Source organism: Pangasianodon hypophthalmus, chromosome 15 (genome assembly GCF_027358585.1).
Source record: "Pangasianodon hypophthalmus isolate fPanHyp1 chromosome 15, fPanHyp1.pri, whole genome shotgun sequence".
NCBI lineage: Eukaryota > Metazoa > Chordata > Actinopteri > Siluriformes > Pangasiidae > Pangasianodon > Pangasianodon hypophthalmus.
In genome coordinates this window covers 4,977,963-4,997,829 of record NC_069724.1, presented here as the reverse complement: position 1 = coordinate 4,997,829, position 19,867 = coordinate 4,977,963, and the positions used below count along the sequence as shown (strand labels likewise).

Sequence of the window (19,867 nt, the reverse complement as noted above, 5' to 3'; positions counted from 1 at the left end):
TCAGATACTTGATACTGTTAGGAAGGATTATAACTGTATTTAGAGCACTAATACCTGCAATACTAGAAGTGTTATTTTATCATGATATTGTTATCATATTGCTACCCTGCTCACCCATGATTGTCACTGAACAGATTATAGAACATGACAGTGAGTTTGTATTGCTTCTTTTGGCCTGCTTAGTCCTTGGAGTTCAACCATATCAAGCATGATCATGATGATCATGATGATGCAGAAAGGACTGTTCAGAAGAAGTCCAATTTCAGTATAGCATAATCATTTCCGCATGGTACAGCATGCTTGCTCTAACACATCTAAAATGTTGTAGAATACTGCTTTGGAGACAAAGGAAGCACAACATGCTACTAGGTACTGTAGGTGGCAATTATTTGTAGATGACAGAAGGAAATCGTTGAGGATCTGCTTGCTTTGTGCCACTAACCACTCAGAAAGAAGAAAACAGGAAGAAAAATTAGGTGAGTTCAGCTGCAGTAGAGAAGGGAATCAGTGATTCAATGCAGAATGCACAGCGTGAATAGGTGCTGGTCTGACTTGGGCAGAAGCAGAGGCAAACAGCAGGTATCTCTGGAAGTGTCAGACCGTGTTTATCACAAAGCCATTCAACCTAAGCCTCTGCATGCTCCGGGCTTCCAGCACACACACGCCCACACACACAGCCACACACATGCACACACGCACACACACACGCACACACAGCTACCAGTATGTCTGGAACAACAGTCCAAAAGATGACTACTACAAACAAACAGATGTGTTCAGAGCAAACCATTTTATTACAGGAAATGTGATCGCTTAGCAGGTATTTGGATTCCGATGAAAAATTTTGTTAGTTTTTAATTTATCAGAAACAGCAACTTCCGAAAGAAGGACTCCAACAACCCGAACATCCAAACCTACAGTTCTGTCATGCATGTCTGTTATGGACAGTTAAAATGTAAACTTGTTTTTTTCTCATATAAAACCATGCTGTTTAAAGATGACAAAGTGCATTCTCTTTCAAACCAGTGGCCTAGTACAAGCTCCTCCATTTAAACTACCTTTACTAACCAGCGAAGGACAAGCATTACAATTCCTGACTCCTCAGTACGATTGGACACAGATAGAGTCAACATTCAGAGGATCAACAAGCTTGATCTGTATCATGAGTATATACTGGAAGCACATATTTTCAAGTTGATTAATACTATGAAAAAAATCATACATTTTTGGAAAAAAAATACATTGAATTAAATTCATGAAATCAACAATTTAATTAAACAGTTCTACTGTATTTATGTTAAACAGCTAGAAAAGAGACTGAGGCACAACAGTATAGGCTTATTGTGTTCTAATATGAAATACTGATGAACTAATCTTTTCCATTTTTTAAACTTTCAGTTCATCTAGTGTAGTATAGTGAATAAATAAATATTTGGATGTTTTGTCGTGAGGTAAATGTTCATGAAGCCTTTGGAATTATATGGATCTCTGTATATATGGCTCCTAATGTGATCTAATGGTTATTGTCATAAGTATAAGTCATGTATAAGTAAGGAATAAAACACAACAGAGTATGCTATTATAGGAAAATAATCAATGACAGAGTGGTGTGATGCATTACCACCCTAAAGTGGTTTATTTTCCTATAACAGCATGCTTTTTATTCCTCTTATACAACAGGAATTTGATTGCACTAACAATATTTTCTTTGTACGTTTTATCTGTTTATAGTTGTATAATGCTGTGAAATGTCTTTATAACTCATGTTATCACAGTCACTATAAACAGTCATTCCCTCACCAGCCACTCTTTTTTCTTTTTCGAAGCTAATAAGACAAAAATGCAACTTTTCCTGTCACAGAGAAACCACAAAGTAATCTGTCCTGAAGTCTTGTTATACAACCTTAAGTTACCTCTAAATGTTGCAATTCGCTGACACTGGAAACTCCTTCCAAAAATGCTAGATAGGCATCTCCTCAGAAAACAATATATCAGCAAGTACACCCATTTTTAATCAGTTTATGTTGAACATCCACCATAGAAGCCCCTGTGTATTGCGTTACTATAGAAATGATAACATATTAGAATGAATGGATTAATATAAACCTGTGATTTTGGAAATTAATCAGTACTTACTGACCAAACAGAATCAAGACATCAACAGTGCCGTGGTAAAAATGAGTCACACTGCTTCATACATAAATGTGTGAGTTCTTGCATTTTTTTTTGGGCATCCTTGCTTAGATTGCACAGCTTTTTAGCAGGATTGAAATATTGGTCGTTCAAAAAGAAAGACAGACTTTACTGTCATTAAACATATACACAATTAAACAGTCCTAGCTGCAGTCAGTGCTCAGGGCCGACCATGGTACAGCACCTCTGAAGTTCAGCTTAGCCGTGGTGAGATGAGGGTTTGCTGTTGGTATGGTATTTGCAGTTTGTTTTGTACAAGCGACAATTTGTGTACATACTCCAGAGGATGTTTTGAGTGACGCTTGGCATTTTTTTCACTGGTGTCCTCTGCGACGATGGAAGCATAAGAAATCCCTTTAAAAGCTTCAACTTCTGACATCCTACTGAATTGTATTGTTTTATTTTTTTGGCAAGGCTGGTCAATCACCTACAATCAGTGACCCCACATGAACTCTAGTTACACATTACCCTGGAGGTTTACATACTTCTTCATCAATGATATTGGCTTCTTAGAGTGCACAATAAGACATGATAATGTAAAATTATTAATGTAATCTGTTCATACTGATTATTGGGATTTTTTTAGATCACATTTTAGAGTAAATTCATAAATATGGACAATTTCAGTGGGCAAAACTTACAATTAGCATATTAACTGCAGTGACTAGATAATAAAAGCAGAAACCCTGAGTTTATGGGGTTAAACAAAAATGCCAATAAATCAACAACCTCATTAACTTCCATACAAATGGACTCTCTGTCAGATACACACACAATATTTAAATTCACTTTATAACATGAGATCTAAACTGTAATCACTGATAACTGTAGTCATCCTTTCCTGGTTCCATTTTAAAAATGATCAAATGGGAAAAGGAAAGAGTGATATGCAAAAGGCACAAGGGACAAACTCCTGGATCAGTAAGAGGCATCAAAATGCAATATCAGAGAATGTTTGGGTGTGTAGTACAGTCAGGTCCGTTTAATTAAGTAATTATTGTAAAGAGCACAAATGTAGGCAGAAGGCCATCATGATAAGAGCTGAATGTGCTTCAACTTATCACACAGGCAACCCAGGTGCAGCTCCAAGAACAGCCAGCAGATGGAGCTAAGTGCTTTGCTTTGGTGTCTGAATGCACGTGTGATGGCTGATCTCCCACCCAGTCTCATCAGGCTTTCTCACATGCTGATGAAAAAAAGTGGAAGTGTAAACTGGTGAAGTCTTTCCAACTATCCCTAAAATGCACTTCTGAGGGAGCACTTTCCCTCACATTGGTAGGTACACTACCATACGCTAGTTAAGGCTGTGGTGAAGCGGGTGGCGTGTTATTAGGTGGTGTTATAAAAATTCCTCCATTGGGTGCTATGTGCTGCTGCTTGGAGGGGCTAGTTTTGGGTGTTTTCTTTCCTGCTGGTCTCCTGGGACGTCTCCTCTTAGCTTTGTGCAAAGCAGCCAATCTGGATTCAGGTCTGTCCAGGAGCGGGTCCGGGTGAAGCTTGCCACTAACAGCATCTGAGGACTCGTCAATATAGGCTAGATTTTCACCAAAGTAATCCAATGGCTGTGAGAATGTAGGGTCTGTTATTTCTTTCTTCTTGACCATATCTGGCACCTGCTCTGTCTGGGTTGCGTCTGAGCCCGTCTCAGATTCCGAGTCTGATTCATTGGATGTATATGAGTATGAGGAGGACCCAGATTCAGATTGGTCGTCATAATATCCGTTCTCTCGTCTCCTGCTTTCTCCTGGACCATTATTGCCAGGAACACTTTGGCTAGTTCCGTGACTCCGGGAGCCATGGCGACGTTTTCGCCGTCGACGCTTAAATGGGTCGTCCAGTTTGCCAGCGATGCGGAAGTCCACGGACATGTTCTGGATGTTCTGGGTCCAGTCAGTGGCATGTGCTCTGAGCCCTTCCATCTGGGAAAGAGGAACAGATTTACAGATGTATTGTTTTTATTCTATGATGATAGTAGGCAATATAGCACCAGGCAAGATAAGGCCTGGTTTGGAGTCAGATTGATCTGGAAGCAGTCCAGTTCGAAGTGAGTGGTCAATTCCATCTGAGGTACATACTGGCATAAGATCAATAATCAACCATACGTACCATAAGAGGAAAGTTGTAGGGTGCCAGTGAAATGAAATTTAATTTGTTTCCATTTAATTATATATTATGTTCTAGCAAGTAAAAAATATAAGTTGTATATAGGAATCTATTTTGATATTTGACAGATTTATACAGTGCCTTGCATAAGTATTAACCCTCTATTGAACGTTTCTACATTTTGTAGTGTTACAACCTGGAACTGAAATGGAATTAAATGGGATTATCTATCATGAATTTACACAAAATTGCCCATAATTTAGAGACTGGGAAAATCAAAATAATTACCAAATGTAATCACAAATAAAAAAGTAAAAGTTTTACTTGCATTTGTTTACCCCTGTTGATGTAAAAGCCCTAAATTAATTCTGGTGCAACCAGTTGCCATTAAAAGTCACATAATTTAATTGTATCTGTGTGCAATTAAAGTGTCAAATATTCTCAAGATAAATCTACAGCATCATGAAGACTAAGAAGCTATCAAAACAAGTCTAGGACAAAGAATCAATCAAGGTTTGGTTATAAACAATATCTCAAACTTTGAACATCCCGTGGAGCACCATTAAATCCATTAATAAAAAATAGAACGAATATGGCACAACCACAACTGTGCCCTGAGGGAGCTGACCACCAAAACACAGTGATCAGGTAAAGAGGGGAGAAAAGAAAATTAGAAAATGTAGAAAAGTTTAAGGGGGTGAATACTTATTCCAGGCACTGTAAGTGGCAGATCCCTGCAGAGCTTTTAACTGTGGCATTATCTACCATTCTTATTACGATGATGAATAATACAAGCTCTAAAAGGAAGTAATGTGCCATCAGTGTAAGTAAAAGACAACAGTAAAAGTACACAACACTAGATTTGCCTGTAACTTACCTCAGCACGGGTTTTTCTGGAGAGGACTCGTAGCCAGTTCCCAATCATGGTGAGGATGGAGGCAAAGTAAGCCAATCCAAGTAGGATCCAGAACCACACCAGAGGTTTATACCAGTGGTCTGTGCCCTCAGCCCCTCCATCACCTAAGCAAGAGATTTAAAGTAATTAAATGACTTACATTAGGCTAAATATGCTAACAGCTGACCACTGAAGCGATCCACACAGTTCACCAAAGGGGAATAAAGCCAGACATGGTCATATAAATAACCAGCAATGGTTCGTGACTATAAATTTTGAAGGGGTAGGACAACATTAAAAACGACATAGCCTCAAAAAATAAATTCGATACGCTATAACAATGAACTTGTTCTAATGAATTTTTAAGGTAACCCTGTAATAAGCAGTTGAGAATTGACAACAGACAGCCATTTGGCATACAGTCTAGCAGCTCATTCTGAGCAGCTTTACACATTTCTTTGTTGAAGTGTTTTCAGTACAACAGTTGTGTTTCCCATTGCAGTATGTGCACATTGCGAAAACCACACAAAAGATCTGAAACTAGCCCAAAATATTCAGGCACTGGAAAAGGGAGACATTTTCTCCAGACATTATCCAATCCACAATCCCCCTTTCCCTCTGGCAATCTTTGAAATATGTTGTATCTTACAATAGAAATTTGTACATCAGAGACACACTGTCTGCACTTACACTTTGCCTTTGTTTGTAGAAATATATTAGATATAATTCCAATGATTTGCTATAAAACAATAGCAAGGTCTTGGTAGCCGCAGAGTATTTTGAAACCCTGGCAAGCCTGTCATTAACTGTCCGCTGCCAGAATTACAGAAGTACTACTCTAAAAAGAAACAATGGCTACTTCCACCCCTCACACTTATAATAACATTAGGGTCATTCCATCTCAAGTGGTCCAATACAGGATGCTTGACAGATGCATTTTTTAATATTCCTAATTTTTTTGAGTGATTACCTCTATGTATTGGCATATGTATGGCACACAACAAATTTTGGTTATACAGCTGTTTACGGAAACCTCAATATCTCGGCTCAGGATGATCTTAGCTCCTTGGAACAAAAACTGATCTCTAGAACGCATTACAAGGTACATGTAAACATATAAACATTTTGCATATTCTTGTTCCTTAGACTTAAAACTTAAGTCCAAATGTAATGCTCAAGATTACTCACAGTTCCACAATTAGGGTCAGTTTATAATAGGAAGGATTTGAGTCTCAGTATTAATTTTTTTAGGGGGTACCTAGGTAAGTATAGTGTGCATACAGAACATTTCAGGTTTGAGACTTCTCTTATTTTTTTATGGGGACAAGAAAAGTGCAATTTTTTTTAAGAATTCCCCTCACTTTCATAAAAGAACCGTGTGACAGATCATGCTTCACTGTTGCCAGTATGTAGCAAATGTAGCAACATTTTAGACCTCATTGGCAAGCATAAGCTATGTCAGTCATAAACATAATTTCTGTAAAATAGTGATCATTTTTATTATTTGTTGTGAATAAAGTAGGCTTTTCCCCAGATTTCTACTAGCCCTAGCTCTGTAACCAGTGAAATCTCAAACTCAGAATTTTTACAGTAGAATACTATTATAGAAGACTTATTTCTGTGAAAATTTCAGGTTCGTATCTGGTCCCCCACCAGAGATATTCAACCTGAAAGTGAGGGGAATTAAAAAAATTGCACTTTCTTGAACCTCATAAAAAAGAGTCTCAAACCTGAAATGTTCTGCATGCACACTATAGTGACCTAGGTTGTTCTTCTTCTTTTGGCTGCTCCCTTTAGGGGTCATCACAGCGGATCATTTGATTTGGCACAGTTTTTACACTGGATGCCCTTCCTGATACACCCCTCCCCAGTTTTATTCGGGCTTGGGACTGGCACTGGGAGTGCACTGTCATGTGGCTGGGGTCAGTTCCATGGCCGGGAATTGAACCCAGGCCCTGGAGGTGAGAGCACCAAGGCCTAGCTATACTTAACTATGTACCCCCTAAAAAAATTAAGACTGAATCAAGACGAAGATGAAATTAATGAAATTAAGACTCGAACCCTTCCCATTATAAATTGACCCTAATTGTGGAACTGTGAGCAATCTTGAGCATTACATTAGGAGTTACGTTCTAAGCCTAAGGAACAAGATGTTTATGCAAAATGTTTATACATGTACCTTGTAATGTGATCTAGAGAACAGTCTTTGTTGCAAGGAGCTAAGGTCATCCTGGGCTGAGATATTGAGGTTTCTGTAAAGAGCTGTATAACCAAAATTTGATGTGTGCCATGACACAAAGATGGCCGTCGTGGTTAAACCAAATGTACATACTACATACTGGAAAGACAGCTCTCACTACATTTTTCATATTTTTTATATAAATTTTTCATATCCTGGAAGTAATATTATAATACTTGAAACGAGGCTTTGAAGTATACCTGCTACATAGTCCCCAAAGCCCACAGTGGTGAGGGTGATGACTACAAAGTAGGCAGATTCCAGTAAGGACCAGCTCTCCACCTCCTGGAAGACCAGAGTGGGCACAAAGACGAAGAGTATGCAGCCCAGCAGGATGGACAGCACGGCGGAGATGATTCGAACAATAGTGGGACTCACTTTCCACTTCTGTCAGCATCAGAATAGAAAAAAGATATTACAGAATACATATATTGACATATATAAACATTGTTTTTAGAGTAGCCAGAAAACTCATAAAGAATGTGTAATGAAATGCATGCCAGTGTAAGGGTAAATTTATTCAGTGAGGTTTGTTATTAATATCACCATCATCATCATCATCATCTCAGTCTCACCAGGAAGAGCATCTCTATCTTAGCAATAGCATTCCTCAGCCCAGTTCCTAAATGGTCCCCTACTCCGGCTAGCAGGAACCCAAACATGGGGATCCCCATCAGGGCATAGCAGATACAGAACAGCTTTCCCCACTCCGTCTTTGGGGAGATGTTCCCATAACCTGAAGCCCACAGGAAAACGCTATGTGATTTGAGGCCCTGATATTTATAGAGAATTTGCAGGCTGAAAATGCATGCAATCCCTGAAGCAGGTCAATGCCTGGGAGTTAAAAGGGAACAGGGCTCATGCAGCATTGTGGAAATGCCATACCAATGGTAGTGATGATAGTGCCAGAGAAGAAGAAAGCACTGGCAAGGTCCCAGCTGCTGCTGAATGTGTCATTGCTCTTTGGGTCGACACCAGCCCCAATGGCATCTGTAACCTTCTGCAGAGGCATAAAGAATAATAGTTTAGACGGCTGGTATGTTTAGACAGCAACCAAGTACACACCAGGCTGGCATTCCTTCCACTTGATCAGATTACTGTGTATAAGGCATCACTGTATAAGCATGTGCTGAAATCGTGGCAATGAAAATATCACCAGCCATCAGTTTAGTTTTATTTTTTCTAATTAGCGTAGGACAAATGTCACGGATGTAACAATAAGAGTTGACTGCCAATTTAAACTGAATATAACAGCAGGTGATTCTTTCTGCTCTGCACTGTGTATGTACGGCCACCTTGCACTTACGGTCATTATTACAGGTCATTTTATTAGCTAGAACTGATATGGTGCACTTTTTTAGGTAAAAAAGTAAAACCACAACACTGCTGCACCTGATACAAATAATATGTCGTCAGTGGTGTTTCTATGGTGGTCCATTTCCACTGATGAACAGGATAAATGGGGGCCGACCTATATTTTAGATTTACCTGTTCAAATGGCTAATAATTAAAGCTACAAGGTAGGTGTATCTAATAAATTTGCAGCTCGGTGTATTTGAACTTATTCATACTCTACATTGTTTTTTTTTTTTGTCAAATGCTTGAATTTAGACTTGAGTAGAGATATCTCAAAAATGGCCTCCCATAGACTTTCACTGGGTTTCGCTTTGAGAAATTATAATGTGTACTCATGTATACAAGCACAAAAAGCAGCATAACATGATAAGGTTGTTTTGGCAGTAAATAATATATGATGTATCTGTGAGTCAGTACTGTCACTGACTGTCAATACTGTCCCAACAACTCGATATATAACTACTAGAATTCAAGCCAGTTCCCAGTAGCCCCTGTTACTTGTATACCCTGTACTAAGTTTTGTTAGAATAAATTTTCCTTAAATTAAATTATGCAAGTGTGACATTTTTACTTCCTCTCACATACTGCATGAACACACATGTCTGATGATGAGGTGAAAATGTTTTCACATAAAATAGATTTGTATTTATTTGAACTGGAATATACCAATGCATCAAATGCATTTGTTGTTAAGAGTCAGATCTCATTTTATTACATTTTGAAGAATTGGCATTTTTGGATTGGCTGGTTCCTGATTTGGGCAGCTGCCACTCAAAGTGTTTTTCACTAATGAAATTCTCCTGGTTGTTTTGGAAGCAAAATGAGCAAACTGGTCACTTAAAATATACTCTTATAGCGCCATCCTTTTCCTTTATTCATGATGGGACAAGACAATGTCTTAACATTTTGGAAATTTTTGTGTTCATCTGCAGGGAAGAGCACTGACATGCAGAAACGATTCACTACTAATAAAAATCAATTAAATTATGTGAAATGTACGTTATTCAAATTTAGAGGTAATTTGTGGTATGCAAATTTGAACATAAAATGACATTTTATTGCTAACTGTTTCTACAAATATTGTCCAACTGTTGACAAATATTTTTTCACTGCATTAGCAGTAAGTTAGGGTTTCATGGAGTTACTGTATTTCTTGTGGAAGTCGATGCAGGTTCATTTTTAAGTGGTATATACACCTATAAAACCAAACATTTGACAATATACATCCTCAAATAATTTCAAACAATTCTGAAACCTGAATAAAATGTATTTTTAAGATTTACTATTTGAGTATTCCATTAGGACATGAAAGGACAAAGGACACACTTAGAACATTTAGATCAACATACTTAATTTAATAGGAATGACTGTTTTTTCTGTTTCCTGTACCTCTATCAGTTCTTGTAGAATATCAGGGCTCACGCAAGTATAATTCTTCAGGAAATCCCGTCGAGCATCCAGAAGGTTGATGTGGATTCCTTCCTCATACGGGGCCTCTAGGTAGTGGAACACCAGTGCGCCCATGACCAGGTAGCCCAACACAGCTGTCAGGATGCACAGCAGCGTGGAGCAGCGCATGGCTGTTCTTCCGTTCAGGCCCAAGTCCACCTGCTTCCTACCCCTGCTGCCAGTGCTGCTCCTGTCTGTACCAAGCCTGAGCAAGAAACAACAACACACTCAAAAGCAAATCCTTCAGAATGCAAGACTGTTTTTTTTTTTTTTTTTTTTTTTTTTTTTTTTTAGTTATATCATCAGATTAGTCAGTCAATAATGACTGATAGTCCAATTAGCCTGCTAATGTGTTTTTATTTTAAACTCAGTAGAAGTGATTCACTACAGGAGAGCAGACTCAACTAGTTATTGCCGTATACAATTAATTGGAGTATTTCACTGACACACAGAGACAGATCATGGAACAGACAAAATCTTAGAGTTTAGTTTTTAATCACTTCATACTCACACCAGTCTGCATTAACCTTAAACTGATACTGTAAGGACTAAAGAAGGAAATTAAGTCTTCCATGTGTACTGTCTATTTGCAGTCTTGACAATAGATTTCTGTTACATCTAATCATGGGCATTAATCTTATTATGGCTTTAACATCGTTAAAGGTGTGAACCATTGTTTTTCAGTCTAATGTCTATCCAGGAGTGGTAAATACTTGAGTATGTGTACTATGTTACTATAATTATGTATTGTTTTGCTGCATTTATGCGTTATTTGAGTGTTATTAAAATTGAATACTAAATAGACCAAAATAAAATACAAATAAAATGAAGTACACTTACTTAATTACATTTGCAAGTAAAAAAAACTTAATTTTTACTCCTGACATTTTGATTTAGACCTTCAAGGTACTCTTTACAAATCTCGAAGGTCTCTTCTCTTATCCAGCCAATGTCCGAATGCTAAATATTAGCTTCTCATTTTATTTACATTTCAGATTAAAGCATCCAATCAAGTTCATCAATGTAGAAAGAACTATCAACTGGTCATCTGTGATGACCTTCTCATGCTACACGATGTAGTTAGATCTATAGCTATCCATGTACATCTGAATAGAGATAAGCCAGTGCACTGCAGGGTGGAACCTGAGGATGAGCGCCCCTGGCCCTACCTCAGAAAAATGTTTCAATATGCTGGAGTAAGCAAAGACTTGTATAAAATGGGGCATCTCCTTTGCCACCCTATGAACTCCATCTACAGTAATTTGAAAAACCATTTTGAGGTAAGTTTTGTTAATTTGCTAATGTTAACAAAGCTATATGGAAGTCTATTGAAAGTCAGTTGATGGGGCAGTTAACAAACATTTATGTGAAACATGCATTTTAGTAGAATTAACTGATTTGTAAATTAGGCAAAACTGTGATAAATCTGTATAATTCAAGCTATACAGATGAAACAAATGTTTCACAGGGAAGAATTTGTAGTTGTGTTTTACTGATGTAGTCTGATTGCAGATGGAAATTGTAAGTAACTGTATTTCTCCAGTGTTGGAAAGTTGGCTAAAACTACAAAATAACAGCTTTGGTTAGATTTTGTCATGTTTGTATGATCCAAATGCCTCTATTCATAATCTGTTAATGTTACAACTAAGTTTTACGTGATAGATTTTCCTTCCTTTTGTCAGTCATCCATACACTACATCTGCACTCAACAGAGATTAGATTGAAAAGACTGGAATATCATATGTACCTCTCTCTTCCGTTTTTTCTTTTCTGCTTTCTCCAGCTGTTTTTATGGCTGAGGATGGAATCTCTGGAGCCGTAACTGACAGGGAAATCCTCACAGTCAGAACGGGGAGACACTAATGACAAAGAAATAAAGATATATCCTAAATCAAAAGCATGCACTCAGAACACACGGGAACGTTATACATAAAAAGTTTGTGTGTGTGTGAAACATTGGCATGAAGTTGTAAAAACCTTTTCATGAAATACACTGGAAACAATTTACACTATAATCCCGCCCTGTATCCCACCTCCTGCATGACTGGCAATAAAGCTGTGTATTTTTGTGTTTTCAGTTGCTGTCAGGCGGCTCTGAGAGAGTTATACAGGGCGTGTTTGGCACCTCTTTAGAGAGTCATGTTTTGGAACAGCATTGCGCAGGAACAACCGTGGATGCACCTGTGTTACGCTGTAAAGTATATGAACCATATGCCATTCACCAGAAACCACTGGGAAAAGTGAACCATTCCATAGAAAAAAATATGTTCCAGCAGCTCTGGAGTGAGACAGAAGAGGCATGCAAAGTTAATCAATCATGCAGTGACGGAAAAGTCATGTCAGCTTTGCATAAATAATCACCCAAAGCGCTAAGAATGGGAATAGAATTTTAACAGCTTAACAACTCTGGAGGTCCATAAAGGAATAAGCTCAGGGTTAATGTGATGGTCTGACACCAGGGCACGGAGTATCTCGCTTGAGTGATGATGTTGATATTACTAATGTTGCACGAATAAATGATCTGACAACCCACAAGTTGTAATTAGATTTTATTGAGGGGTGAAGATTTAAGTGGTAAGCCTATACCTGAAGGATGATACTGAGAATGGTGTGTAGTGGTCTGTGTGTGTAGGTCTAGATGCCAGGGGTGGAGGAATACATTTGTGTGACAGTTTAATAGGCTTGAGCTAATTCAGATAGCAGGAGTTGCTGCTGACTCTACAGCTGCAAGATCAACATTAAAACCTGAACTGCACTGTACAGAAGCGAGCATACACATCAGTTTAATGCACACATCCCATGACCCCAAGAGGTATTTGAATATCTTTATTGAATGGCTCCAGTTCATGCTCGAGAGCTATACTGATGTGTTTACTCACAAGTTCATATCTGCACGCATTTGTTATTAAGCAACAATGAAATCAGTATAGTTTGCAGATGTTCACTCGTGCAGCTACATGACCATGCATGACCAACTCTGATGCACAACCTATAAAGTGATCTTAAAGTATACAACTGGAGGGCACACATGCACAGTTACAAGCAAAACAGTTGCACGGTTACAAGCACATTTTATACATGACACGACTATTACAATCTACAAGGCTAGTGTACACTGGAACCATTTCACCTAATGTACAATCATGCACGTAGACACTCACACAGTCACACAGAGACACTCGCGTCTGTGTCCATCTCCTACCTCAGAGTAAATGGTCCAGGAAATTCAAAGAGGCAACCACAAACTGTAAGACTCAATCCAGATAGTGCGTGTTGCTGGTGTGTGTCTGAGAGAGACTTTGCTGAGTGCCCGAGAAATAAAAAGATACTCAATCAAATTGCCTCTAAGTTTCAAGTGAGTGGTGCACCAAGTCTGCTTCCGTAAAAGAGGGTGGGCCAGACAGCAAACGAGAGAGGGAAGAAATGAATAGGTGCTACTGTGAGGGTGAAAGAGAGAGACACAAAGCACGAGAGAGCAAGAGAGAGAAATAAAGGGAGGGGTCGATGCAGATATTCTCAGCCTGACTGAGCTAGCTGCTTATTTCATACTATATGTCTTGCTTTCTTTCCCCTTTTGCCATTTCACATTTCACTGCTCCTCCAGTGGACATAGTCAGTGTGGTTTTGGAGACAATCCATGAAATATTTACAGAGAAGGAAACAGGGACCAGCCATCCCTTTTACAATCTGTGAAGCCTGCACTCTGTCAAGGCACACACAATTAACTTATGACTCATGACTCAGAATCTCACTAAACTGATAAATAGAGGGATAAATAGAGGGTATTTGTCGTTTCTTTATATGGATATGGATCATTCTATTTAAAAACAGTATTTCATATGAAGATAAAATGATATACTGTACGTTTATTGGTTAAAGTTTTAAAGAATTAAAATGTATAAATGGAAAACAAACCTAAATATTTAAAACACACAGATAAACAGATAATAATGTGGGTGTTGTAACTACAACAGCAAACTGTGAAGAGAAAATAAATACAAAATAATATAACTAAGATTTACTGGTGGTTTATCATTTCAAAATGTGACGTCGAAGTATAAGCAAGTACAGGAAAACATGCCGTGTGCTTTTTTAAAACATTATTTCACACATTTTTCACATTATTTTCTAATATAAATAATAAACATGTATAAATAACATCATGATGGCTGATATAAAATAATGTAACATTATTATTTTATTATTATTAATTTTGTAAATGATTATTTACTTATACACTCCTAGAGGATTCTCCTAGAAGGACAAATATATTCAAATATACTCTTTAGGGTTCCAGATTTTATTTTTATTTCTAAAAGTATATAATTGTCTCCATTTAACAAAATAAGAAACAAACACAGCTGTATATTTAGCCATAAACCTTGCTTTTTTGTCCACCAAAATCTGACACTTACTGTGTTAACCTGTGCCTTTAACTCACTTGACAGATTCTCTATCTCCCTTCTGTCACTATGTTTGTCTCTGTATATAATGTATATATAGCATACACTATACTGGTTTATGGGGCATGTATATGTAGCAGTGTTACATTGAACTCAGCATACCTGTGGGAGCTTTGTGCCAGACATACTGAGGTCATGGCAGGCGTAAATCCATAAACCCGGAGTCATATTGCAGTCAGCTACATACTGATCTGAGCATACCACCATTAGCTATCTGAGTTAAAAGCCATCTGGTACGCTGACATGGCCACGTGTCACAACAACGTCCCTGCAAACCGTATACCTGCTGTAGTTCTTGGGTGGACAGACAGATGTTGTCGCAGGCAAGCCTCAACTTTAAAGCACATTATATATTTTAATAAAGTCATTCTTCAAGCAGCATGCTAAGGTAACCATAAACCAAATAGGTGAATGTGGGATCTTCATGTACTTCCTGGATCAACATCACTTTGCTGTTTTTGGAACAACATTCCTTTCAGCCATTTGCTCATTTCCGATGTCATCATTGTGCACCTTTAAAGGTACTCTTGAGCTAAGTTGATCATTTACATTGGAAAATTTCATCCCAAAAAAACACCTCCTGATGCACTAGTTGGTTTCCATACAGGAAATCTAATGTGTAGCTCCACCTTTTGTTTGATTTAATTTTTTGTTTTTGGGTAAGGTAGCTAGCTAATGTTAATTTAATGAGTAATATTAGCGGAGTCATTTATTTTTAAAAAAACAATAGTGCTGTTTTTAAAAGACTTAAAGCATTGTGTAACTTCACTTTCAATTCATAAAAATGAACAAAACTCTTGAGGCTTGAAAAAGCTGCACTTACCGTCATCATCTTTTTTAAAACAAGGTCTCTTAGTACTTTTTATTTGTAGCTATCAAATCAGCTAAGCTAGGAATTGTTAGCCAGCTGCGCTTACCAAACCAGCCAATCAAGAGCACTAGTTTGGGCTTAAATTGGCTACATGAAGCTATATATGGTCAATGTTTCAATATTTTCAACAAAGGGGTGGTTTATTTCAGAAACGAATTGATTTCCTGGGAAATAGTCCCTAGAGTTTATACAGAGTGTTGCTGAAAACAAAAAACTCTGCACCCACTGTGTGCACTGTACCCTCATATTCTTATTCAACATGTTGTGCATTCAGACATGCTTTTCTGCTCACCACGGTTGTAAAGAGTGGTTTATTTAGGTTACAGTAGCCTTCTTGTCAAAACTGCTTCTCACTGGATGTTTTTTTTTATTTTATACAATTCGGTGTAAACTCCATAGATTGTTGTGCATGAAAATCCCAGGAGATCAGCAGTTTCTGAAATACTCACACCAGCCCATCTGGCACCAGCGACCATGCCGTGATCAAAGTCACTCAGATCACATTTTCCCCCATTCTTGTGTTTGAAGCTCTTGAACTGTATCTGCATATTTTTAGGCTACTGGAATAATTGCATGAAAGAGCAGGTGTATTTATACACTGTTCCTAATAAAGTGGCCAGTGAAATGTAAATTTGAAATGTACATTTGTTTAAATTTATAATCTAAAATGCCAAGTGACACAATAGCTTTCCTATATGGAAGCCATCTAAGGGTTCTGGAGGGAATTTCTTAGAAGAATTTTCGATGGCTCAGCAATGGGAGGGACACTGTTTAGCGGTGATTGATTAAACTGAATGGTGTTGCAGGACCAGTATTAAGGGATGTTGATTCAGAAACCTATCTATCTCTGGCTGGTTCAGCTCTGCAACCTTGCAATTCAAGCATAAGCTACATCGCATTTTCACAGGCCTGTATTCAAGGGTGGGGAAGATGACCGCCCCCCCCAACACACACACACACACACACACACACTCTCTTCCAGCATTTCACTTCACAGTGGAAACCAGTGGAGTCCTAAAGGCCAGCCCCGGTCGACACACAGCAGAGCTTCTTTCCCAAGGCTATAATCCTCTGAAATAAGAACCCTCCCCACATCCCTCCTCACTGATGTAATGTGTAACATATAACTGCACAAAACACTTAATGCTGCTCAGATGCTTAACTGTACATCGTCTTCCAATATACATCATTAAATTGTACTATTTTTGTAATTATTCAACACTTAGCAGTAAAAAATGGGGGGCATGGTGGCTTAGTGGGTAGCACTGTTGCTCTCCAGGGTTGGGGGTTTGAATCTGCTCTGTGTGCACGGAGCCTGCATGTTCTTCCCATACAAGAAATTCCATGCACATCTTGTACTTTATGAATAAAAGATTCTGATTCACATGTCCTACTTGAAAAAAAAAATCACATTCATCAGTCGGAATAGGGAATGTCTTAAAAAGGTTAGGAAAGGTTTTTTTGTTGTTAAATAAGCTATTTAACAAAAATTAAAGTAAACGTAACAGATTTAGTAAAACAATCAATACCAGTCTACAGCCATCAATTACACATCATAACTGTGAGTACATCAGTGATGCTCTATTATTCATGATGATGTACCACTACACTGCCATGTCTACAAAAATGGCTGCATCATCCACTTCCCATACTTGTGGTCTTCTTTACATAGTACAACAATAATCTCTCTCTGCTGTTGAAGTGGGGACAGCTGCTCTGGGACAATCTTAACTGCCACTAGGGATACAAAGCCGCTTGTAATAGAGAGTAAACCAGTTGGAGATGACGGAGGAATGACCTACAGTAATACTCCCGAGGGGCTTTAACTGTAACCACAGCATTTTGCCTTTCCATAGATGAAAGGCAACAACAACAGTTGCCCCAGTCAATTTTAACCAGCTGTTAAGTGTTCACATGCTTTCTGGGCGCATAGTCCAACCTTTTTTAAGACCTGTCCTTTGTCATCTCTGGCTTTTGTGCTGGTTATGCACAACAGTGATAGACTGATAGACTGTGGCTCTCTATTTGACCAATTGGGATTTGTAATTAACTGATGTACTGCCATGCTCCTTACACTGGGCTCTGCGCCATATTCAGTAAAAATGAAATATGCTCAGTGCCTGGTCATTTTACTAAGGCGTTTCCATAGTTCACTAAATATCCCAAAGTTATTGTTGCTGTCTGCGAGAACAGGGAAGAGGAAATCGCCCTGGCACTACTCAGAAATATCATCCATCAATCATATACAATTTAGGGGAGTACACCCACAATTTCAGAAAGTCATAAAGTCCATTCCAAGTAGGTGAGTCATACGTGTTTGCAACTGAAATCAGTGATCATACATACGGTATCTGCTTGCATCCTGACAGCTCCTGAAGTGTTCAGCACAACTTCCATTTGCAGCTTGATTCAGTTTGTTGTGAACTTTTATGCCCACTTTGCTCTTTCAATGCAATTTGTGTGAGAGTCTCCAGCTCTCTTCTCTTCCAGGCTCTGAATGTGATTCAACAGCTGTTAAACAGGAGTCTTATTACTCACAGGGGAGGCAGCAGTAAATCACTGGTGTCTCGTGAACTGATTCACAGGTCGTATTCACTGGCTAAATATAAAAAATATACAGTCAGGTCCATAAGTATTTGGACAGTGACACAATTTTGTAATTTTGCCTCTGTACACCACAACAATAGATTTAAAATGAAGTAATATATACTGTATATGATTAATATGTAGACTTTCAGCTTTAATTCAAGGGGTTTAACATAAATATTGATTTAACCGTATAAGAATTACAGCCTTTTTTTTTTACATAGTCCTTCCATTTTCACAGGCTCAGAAGTAATTGGACAAACTAACATAATCATAAATATTAAGATTATTTTTAATACTTGGATGCAAATCCTTTGCAGTCAATGACTGCCTGAAGTCTGGAATCCATGGACATCACCAAATGCTGAGTTTCCTCCCTTGAGATGCTTTGCCAGGCCTTCACTGCAGCCTCCTTCAGTTGCTGCTTGTTTGTGGGTCTTTCTGCCTTCAGTTTTGTCTTCAGTAAGCAAAAAGCATGCTCAATTGGGTTGAGGTCAAGTGACTGACTCGGTCATTTAAGAACATTACATTTCTCTGCCTTAAGAAGCTCTTGAGTTGCTTTCACTGTACATTTTGGGTAATTATCCATCTGTAATGTGAAGCACTGTCCCATGAGTTTTGCAGAATTTGACTGAATCTGAGCAGAAAGTATAGCTCTATACACTTCAGAATTCATCCTGCTACTTCTATCAGCAGTCACATCATCAATGAACACCGGTGACCCAGTTCCATTTGCAGCCATACATGTCCTTGTCATAACACTGCCTCCACATGTTTGACAGATGACATGGTATGCTTTGGATCATGAGCCCTTCCTTTCCTTCTCCATACTCTTCTCTTCCCATCATTCTGGTACAAGGTAATGTTGCATCAGAACTGGTCAGGATTTATTTTTATTTATTTATTTTTTTTTTTTAGCAAAGTCTAATCTGGCCTTTCTGTTCGTGACTGTTACCAGTGGTTGGCATCTTGAGGTAGACTTATAGACAATGATAAGCATACCTCCTCCAGAGTGTTCTTGACTTGGCAAGATGTTGTGAAGGGGTTTCTCTTCACCAAGAAAAGAATTCTGCAATCATCCACTTTAGTTGTCTTCCGTGGCCTTCCAGGCCTTTTGGTGTTGCTGAGCCCGCAAGTACATTCCCTCTTTTTAAGAATGTACCAAATTGTTGATTTGGCCACTCCTAAAGTTTCTGCTATCTCTCTGATAGGTCTGTTTTGGTTTTTTCAGCCTAGTGATGGCCTCCTTCACTTGCATCGACACCTCTTTGAATCGCATAATCAGAGTTCCCATGAACAGCTACCAAATGCAAATTCAATGAATGGAATCAACTCCAGGTCTTTTATCTCCTTAATCTGTCAGGAAATAATGAGGAAACAGGCCACATCTGGCCATGAAACTGCTTATCAGTCAATTGTCCAATTACTTTTACTCAGGATATCTATTATTAGATCTACTTGAAGTTTTGGCCATTGACATTCTTCATTTATTCACAGAAATTCTTCATGTGAAAGTTGGGATTGGTGTAATGCATGCATGCATCTTCTGAGGAAGTGGTTATGTGGAAAGATTAAGTAGAAATTCATGTTTGTTGTTTTTTTTTTGGGGGGTGGGATGCTATCTTTATCAGAGCAGCATGATGTAATTTTAACTATGAGAAAAAGCAAAGCAAACAATACAAGATATTTCTTGTATCTTTAAAAAATATCTT

The 19,867-nt window shown here is 38.3% G+C and overlaps 1 protein-coding gene across 2 annotated transcripts; it reads right to left on the bottom strand.

Moving 5' to 3' along the window:
• LOC113541516 (potassium channel subfamily K member 4) lies at positions 1-18,073 on the bottom strand. 2 transcript variants are annotated; one of them, XM_053239991.1, is made up of 8 exons: positions 17,916-18,073; positions 11,983-12,094; positions 10,176-10,440; positions 8,316-8,430; positions 8,006-8,166; positions 7,631-7,817; positions 5,174-5,316; positions 1-4,112 (listed from the first exon to the last, which is right to left on the bottom strand). In XM_053239991.1, exons 3-8 carry the CDS (start codon positions 10,362-10,364, stop codon positions 3,492-3,494), a joined length of 1,416 nt encoding a protein of 471 aa, XP_053095966.1. In that variant the 5' UTR covers positions 10,365-10,440; positions 11,983-12,094; positions 17,916-18,073; the 3' UTR covers positions 1-3,491. The 2 variants fall into 2 exon arrangements, with proteins under 2 accessions (XP_053095966.1, XP_026794318.3); XM_026938517.3 differs by lacking the exon at positions 17,916-18,073 and adding an exon at positions 13,438-14,119.
• Between the last annotated feature and the right edge of the window lie 1,794 nt (positions 18,074-19,867).

Excerpts from the sequence above, each read along its gene's own strand:
- LOC113541516 (XM_053239991.1), bottom strand. The coding sequence starts at position 10,364 with ATGCGCTGCTCCACGCTGCTGTGCATCCTGACAGCTGTGTTGGGCTAC. Across the intron at positions 8,167-8,315 it reads CACTATCATCACTACCATTG|GTTATGGGAACATCTCCCCA; the intron begins GTATGGCATTTC and ends TGTGGGCTTCAG. Across the intron at positions 5,317-7,630 it reads CTTTGGGGACTATGTAGCAG|GTGATGGAGGGGCTGAGGGC; the intron begins GTATACTTCAAA and ends TCTCTTGCTTAG.